We start from the raw sequence: 7607 nt of genomic DNA, 5'->3' as shown, positions 1-7607 counted from the left end.
TTAAAATACACAGGTTACCTTATGATCTCTTAGTGGCAGATCCAGACCCTTTACATTTTATAAAATGGTGATCACATTGCCTGACTCAAAATATGCCTTACGATACAGAGTCTGACTTTAAGATGTATAAAGTACTGTACTCTTATTTATATACACATTTAAAACAGGAGCCCCTAGCCCTGACAAACTGTATGGGTAACCAAATAAGTTAGCTGCAAAATTAATACTTTTGTAAAAAAAATATATACTAGACCATTCTCTGGGGGTGAGAATTATAAACATTTAAGACTGGCTAAACAATTTGCATCCCAAGCCCAAAAAAACAAACAAGAAAAAGTCTCAAAGCTGCATTTTATCTCCTGTATTTGGGGATAGGGTGGCCTTTGAGTGAACCCTGTTCCATGTTTAAGTAAATGTTATCTTCGTATTATTCCCCCAAAACAAAAATCTAGAACTATAAAAAAAAGCTAGGGAAGAAAAAAAAAAAAAAGACCACCTATCAAAAAGTTATTTTATTGACAAAATAGAATACTCAAATATTTGCTCTTACGGTAGCCTCTAAACTTTTTACAAAAAATTAATTTACAGAACTGTATAGCTTTTGATATATACATATATTACATGATTAACAAATAATTATATAAATACATCCTTTAACGTAAGAAACCCGTATTTATTTGGGGCGTACTTAGATCATAGTTTAAGGCATTTTTTTGTGTGCCTGGTTAGCAAAGATGTCCCTGATCCCGTCACGCCACTGTAATCTCAGGGATCTGTTAAAAAACAACAACCCCAAAACATAATTTTTAAGATCGTTCTCAAGTTAGAAAAAAAATATTAAAACAGATCCCTAATCTTGCGCAGTACAGCATCTGGAGGACAGTCCGGGCTCCCCGCTTTCCAATGTGGAGACAATGCAGAGTCCCTCTGCCACCAAATTAACGTCTTTGCTCGATGCTCCTGTGCATACAAATGCGAGCGGGGGGTGGGGGGGGTGAGAGATCTGGGAGCCCTCAGTACCAGGTATATTGTTCTAAGCAGTCATTCAAGTCCCGGCTAATGGATACCATTAAGAGTTCATTCTCATGCTAATAGCAATGAAGAAGCAGGAAAGGTGGGGGTGGGGGAAGAGTGGAAAAATATACCCCAACCCAACATTGGTTCATTCATAGTCACAAGCTTCCCTCAAACCTGCGAGAGGGGCATTTGCTTGGGGTAAGTCACTGAGCTGCCCGTGCTCGACCTCCAGGTCAGGCCGGTGCTGACGTCGCTGTACAGGGAGCCGCCGGCACCGCCCCCTCCTCCTCCGGCTCCGCCCCCTCCTCCTCCAGCGCCGCCGCCGGTCTTGCTGCCCCAGCAGCAGCGCGTGCAGAAGGCGCGCCACGACTCGAGCGTCTTGCCCGACCAGATCCAGACCCCCGACGTGATGCCCACAAGCAGGCAGACAAAGTACTTGAGCATGAAGACGGCGTAGTGGGGGCGGCGGGTCGCCGCCTGGCACGGGCAGTTGTGCGCCGCCTCCCAACCGGGCCGATTGTGTTGCTCGTAGAAGAAGCAGGCGACCAGGGCGGCAGCGGGCACTGTGTAGAGCACAGTGAAGACGCCGATGCGGATCATGAGCTTCTCCAGCTTGTCGGCCTTGGCGGCGGCGCCCTGCTGCCGGCGGATGACACTGCGGATGCGGAAGAGGGAGACGAAGCCGGCCAGCAGGAACATGCCGCCCAGCGCCAGGTAGAGGACGAGCGGCGCCAGCACGAAGCCGCGCAGGTTGTCCAAGTTCTGGTTGCCCACGTAGCAGATGCCCGCCACCGGGTCGCCGTCCACCGAGCTCAGCGCCAGCACGGCAATCGATTTCACGCTGGGCACCAGCCAAGCCGCCAAGTGGAAGTACTGCGAGTAGCCGGCGATGGCCTCGTTGCCCCACTTGAGACCCGCGGCCAGGAACCAGGTGAGCGACAAGATGACCCACCAGAGCGAGCTGGCCATGCCGAAGAAGTAGACGAGCAGGAAGACGAGCGTGCACAGCGCCGGGCCGGTGGTCTCGTAGTGCACGTGCTCGGGCTCGTGGGGCGGTGGAGGCGGGGCTTGCAGAGGCGGCTGCTGCTGTTGCGGGTTATGCGGAGGAGGGGGCGGCGGCGAAGACTCTCCTGCACCGCCCCCGCTGCACGCCACCTGCTCGTGGCCGGCCACCAGCCGCACCAGGTAGCCGGCCGAGACGAAGAGGTAGCAGGCAGAGAGGAAGATGATGGGCCGCTCGGGGTACTTGAAGCGCTCCATGTCGATCAGGAAGGTGGCCACGGTGGCGAGCGTGGAGATGAAGCACAGGACTGACCAGAGCCCGATCCAAAAGGCCATGAAGGTGCGCTCGTCGGCCGTGAAGTAAGGGTTGTGGCAGGGCATGGCGCAGTTGGCGATCTGTCCGGTGCGCACCCGGTTGTACAGGGGGTGCCGCTCGCTCGATACAGCCACCATGGGTGCCCGGCACTGGCAGCCTGGCTCACAGGGCGAGGAGGGCGCGGGCTGCGATCTGGCCTTGCCACCGCGCGCCGGGGTCTGCTCAGGTAGCCGCGAGCCGCCCCTGCCCTTTCCGTGCGGGCCCGAGGGCTTGGGAGGCTGCGGGTGTCTGGGCGCCGCTGTGGTCAGATCCGTGCGGTTGTCGTCCATGCACAGTGTGTCCGGGTGGCCTTGCTCGGGCAGCCGGTCGCAGCGCATGCGATCGGGCCAGGCGAATCCGTACTGGCGCATGAGGGGCGCGCAGCCTGCCCGAGCCCGCTCGCACACACTGCGGCAGGGCGGCAGTGGCTTTTTGTAGTCCTCCAGGCAGATCGGTGTGTACATGCTGCACAAGAAGAACTTCAGGTCGGGAGAGCACTGGATCTCCACCAGCGGCCAGAACTGGTGCACTTCCAGGCCGGCTTCGTCCTGCGTGTCGTGGTTGAACTGGTTGGGCATGTAGGTGTGGTTGTAGCCGATGCCCTTGCACAGGGGTACCGTGATTTCTTGGCAGGAAATCTCCTTGGCTGTGGCGCATCCGGAGCGGGGCAGCAGCGCCAGGGTCAGGGTCAAGTACACTTCCAACAGGTGGCCGCGATCCATGCTGGCAGAGCAGCGGCTGTTACTCCTGCAGCTCCCAGTCCGAGCCGTGCTCTTCTTCCTGTTGCACTTATAGCGCCCCCTGACACACGATCATCGCCCCGGCTTGGGGTGGCAACAGCAACGGTAGTAGCCAGTCCAGCTCAGCTGCAAGCGTGCAAGTCCACGGATCGGGCTGAGCAACGGTAATAGAATAAGCAGCAGCAACTTTTAAAACGTAAAGAGTCTCCGATCAACTTGTCCGCCAATGCAAATCAAAACTCAGAAAGTAAATCACGCGAAACATCTACGCGGTTTTTGTTTTTTTTTTAACTGCTCTACCGACTCCAGTCACCTGAGCCACCAGCAGCGTTGTCCGCTCACTACTCTCCCCAATAGTCCCGCCGCTTATGAATAGTTATAGCGGGAGCACCGTGGCTCCGCCTTCCGCCCAATCCACGAGCCGGGTGGGGGCGGGGCCGCAGCCTCCAGTCTGCCAAACTCTCTAAAGGTGGATCGTGCCGACTTGTCCTCCTGCTTGTGTGGATTTTCTTTCTTTTGCGATCGTTATTCATGCATGATCGAGCGCTTTGTGCCCAGAATGTAGTTTGTTATCCCAGGTTCCCATAATGAAGTTGATGTATTTTGGAAGAATAGTGAAAAAAAATGTGAACGCAATAAAAAAACTGATGACTAATTAGCGGTCCTTTTTAATGCGCCTTGAGTGGAGGCGCTTCCTTCTTACTGAATAAATTTGTTGTTCTTTTTTTTTTAAGTAATGTTATGTGTGTTTCAGAATAAAAGTATCGTTTTGTACGTTAATCATCTGAAAAGAAATTTCAGCTGCAAAAGTTTTCCTACTGATTCTCCTTTCGAGGAGCTGTCAGGCGAACCTTAAAATGACCCTCGCCCCACAACTTTAGTTGTCCTGCACCCTTTAAGTTTAATAGACTTTATTAGTGATTGCAAATGACTTACACTTGACAGACGTACATGGCATTGTAAATCACACACAAAAAAATATGAACATTCTCTCAAACAAATTCTGATATGGCTAAAATAATAGGCAAGATTTGACCCTATAGTACTATATAGAGAGATATTCCAATATGTCTATGATCATTTGAGACCACAAAAATCCCCTCTTCGTGTAGTAGACCAATATGTTTTGGTACGCTTTATGTGGGTCCAGTCAAAATGCATTCTAAAAACCTATTTCACCTGCAAGCTAGCTAACAACTCTATTTTTAAAGTGGCACAAATAATTTTGGAAAATGATATCGTTAGTGTTAAATGTGATTTGCAGGTGACTGTAATTAAAAAAAAATCTAGGTAAGTAATAATATCTTTTTGTTTTTGTGGTGTTCATTAAAGGGACATCCTGAATTATATTGAATGATTGAAATCTAGTTGTAAGACTTATCTGCTTCATTTTTTATGGTGCCAAAATTTTAATCCACTTTTGCAGTGACAGTCCATGTGATAACCAAAATGCAGATTTCCTAATCTTGCAAGGACAAACAGACCCTTCACTTGTGTAACAAGCCTCTTCTCCCATCCTATACACTGATAGAGAAATCTTGGATTAGACATATCAGTGAAGGGGAGGTACACTGGTCATGGGGGAGATTCTTAATGCAGGAGCAAGTAGTGTCTGCAAAATTCAAACATCAGTACAGTAGGTTTGTAAGCAAACTTTTGCCTCATTGAGGCTTTTTGGTTATTTCTTTCAGTTTACAAAATTCTCAGGCTGCTCCTAGGGCAAGTTTCCTCAGTGTCCTTATAGCCCCTATAGGTCGATTGCAGGCACTGTGTGGATTTTCTTATTTAGATAAAGTGCTTGAATTGAACCTTAATGCAGAGTAATCAAATCAAAGCTTTTCTATCTAGCATTCTGCTTTTTATGATATTAATGTCAGTGATTTGTTGTGATCAAGAATTCCAGGGAATTTTTAAAAACCATGATCTGCTCCTCTGTGAAGCAGAGATATGATTATAGGTTGCCACTTGGGGAATGTAGTTAAACAAATGTTGTTTTTGTTCAGTGAATATATGCTTTACTTAAATAGGATGGAAAAGACCATTTGTGCATTCAAAGCACTATTCACACTGCCCAGTCCTTAGCCATAAGGTTTGTGTGCTATGATAGCCTATCTAGGGTTTTTTTTTTTTTGTTACATTTGTACGCTGCACTTTCCCACTCATGGCAGGCTCAATGCAGCTTACATGGGGCAATGGAGAGTTAAGTGACTTGCCCAGAGTCTCAAGGAGCTGCCTGTGCCTGAAGTGGGAATTGAACTCAGTTCCTCAGGACCAAAGTCCACCACCCTAACCACTAGGCCACTCTTCCACTTACTGTATGGCTCCAGAAAAAAGAGGACAGATTGAGCCAGTCCAGATTTTACTTCTGTTGAAAGCAATGGAAGTAAAACCTGGACTGGATCAATCTGTCCTCTTTTTTCTGGAGCCATAGCCATGCAGAAAAAGTTGGTGGTCTTATATGTCCAGGGTCAGATCAAAGGTATGTTGGGCATCCTGTTTCCAGCAGTGGCTGATCCAGGCCACAAGTAACCAGCCGGATCCCAGGATGTAGATCCACTTCCAGGAATATGGGGTAGCTTTCCTAAGTCTACCTGTCTAATAATGCTTAATGGGGGATGTGAGACAATACACCCCATCTGGCCACTTGCTACCAAATTCATACAATTGACACTGTAAGACATGCTTAACTTAAATAAACAGACACAAAGGTGTGGTATAAAAAATGGTTGCAGCTTCATTTATTGGTGAGGAACCATCAATTTTACCAGAGCAATATTAATGTATTTGTTAATAAACAAGAAAGGGGGGCCACCGCCATGACAACAAGCAGCCCTAATGTAAACAAACCAAAACTGTAAACACATGCACCGCCTGGACAGCAAGAGCAAGGCCGATCCTGGTCCTCCAGGACTGAGTTTGCGTTCTTAGGCCCAACTTTCACCGCCGAGTGAAATTGAGACCTGTTCAGAGGCCCTCCTTTGAATGCACCATTGCTCGGGTACCTCCCCACAAGCTGCGACAATAAAGTGCCAAGTAACAGAACAGTAATTTCCAATGAGCAACCCAGACAGGACAAGAATGGGTGAGCGGGATGGGTGAACCAAATGCCTCCGAGGAGCAGGAAGGAAAGTTCCTGATCCTCGGAGGAATGCTTTTAAAAACTTCCCTCCTGCTCCTAGAACACCAAAGGAAAGGCTTCTATTGATGGAGACCTTCACGTGGCACTTCAAATCTCCCAACTGCTGCAGTATTAGGCCTGGGAGAACCTCCCGAGCCTTCTTTTCCTGCTGCCAATCCACTCCACTCGCCCCGCCCTGCTCTCGATGTAGACTGGAAGCAAGGCCACAGCCGGGACCCGCTATAAAGGCCAGTCCCACATCGGGGGGCAAGATTCACCCCCCCCTGTTAAAGTTGGGCTCCATATGGGGCCTGTTGCCCTTGGTTGAGCGTAAGTGGTGTATTAGCATGGAATAACATTTTCTTGAACTTGGGGTGACATCATTGCAGGTGTGTTATAAAAAGCAATTCTACACTTGAGTGCTTTCATTTGTGTGCCACCTGGCACTTTTACAGGTAAATGTACACCGACACAGGTTTAAGTAGCAGCAATTGACTGAGTGCTGTTCTGTAAAGACGTGCATAAGTGGCGTACTCCCTTATTCTATATTCTTGTGTGCACAATTTTAATGCAGAGTATGTAAAATTGTATGCAGATTATAGAACACCTACAGTTAGGTGCATAACTTAATTGACAAATTCCAAGCTGCTAATTGGCACTGATTTGCAGTTACACGTATACCTGCACTTAACTGATATTCTGTACCCCTAGGGGGAAATCCTATAAATGGCGCCTTAAAAATCGGTGCTGTAAAACCATGAGGTTAGCGTGATTCTATAAAGTACGCTTAAAGTTAGGCATACTTTATAGAATACGATCACATGCCGTTCTTGTGCCTAAAATGTAGGTGCACCCATTTAGGCCACCTAAAACCAGGCCTAATTACCTGCACCTAAGTTTTGCGCAGATCGGGTGTATTCTATAATGTTAATAGTTTTTTTAAGTGCCCACAACCCATCCATTTCACTCCCATGGCTGTGCCCCCTTTTTGACTACACACAATTTATGCGCACCGCAGTATAGAATACACCTAGAAAGTTATGCGCGTAAATTCTAATTAAACCAATTAGTGCCACTAATTGCATGTTAGCATCCAATTATTGGTGCTGATTGGCTTGTTAATTAAGTCGTGCTTGCAGGTTTGCCAAATTAATGCACACAAGCCACCATATATAGACTTTGAGGGTTAGCGTGCAAATTTTATACTGCATAACCGCAAGGGGGTGTAGATGTTTGAGAGGGGTACCTGGTCAAAATAGCCCCTACAAAAAAGCTCCAAACAAAAAAAGCTCCTGACATAATAGTCTCTGACATAACAGCCACACAAGTTAGCTGTGTGATGAAACGGCCCGATCAGGCTGCCCAGAATATGGGA

The 7607-nt window shown here is 48.0% G+C and overlaps 1 protein-coding gene across 1 annotated transcript; it reads right to left on the bottom strand.

Annotated features, from left to right (window-relative positions):
• Positions 1–534: 534 nt before the first annotated feature.
• On the bottom strand, positions 535–3755 carry FZD8 (frizzled class receptor 8). Its single transcript, XM_030198950.1, has one exon. The coding sequence runs from the start codon at positions 3094–3096 to the stop codon at positions 1186–1188; it is 1911 nt and encodes a 636-aa protein (XP_030054810.1). The 5' UTR covers positions 3097–3755; the 3' UTR covers positions 535–1185.
• Positions 3756–7607: the final 3852 nt, after the last annotated feature.

This window comes from Microcaecilia unicolor, chromosome 1 (assembly GCF_901765095.1).
Source record: "Microcaecilia unicolor chromosome 1, aMicUni1.1, whole genome shotgun sequence".
Classification (NCBI taxonomy): domain Eukaryota; kingdom Metazoa; phylum Chordata; class Amphibia; order Gymnophiona; family Siphonopidae; genus Microcaecilia; species Microcaecilia unicolor.
The sequence above is the reverse complement of the archived record's forward strand: the minus strand, read 5'-3'. Positions and strand labels throughout refer to the sequence as shown.

Excerpts from the sequence above, each read along its gene's own strand:
- FZD8 (XM_030198950.1), bottom strand. The coding sequence starts at position 3,096 with ATGGATCGCGGCCACCTGTTGGAAGTGTACTTGACCCTGACCCTGGCG.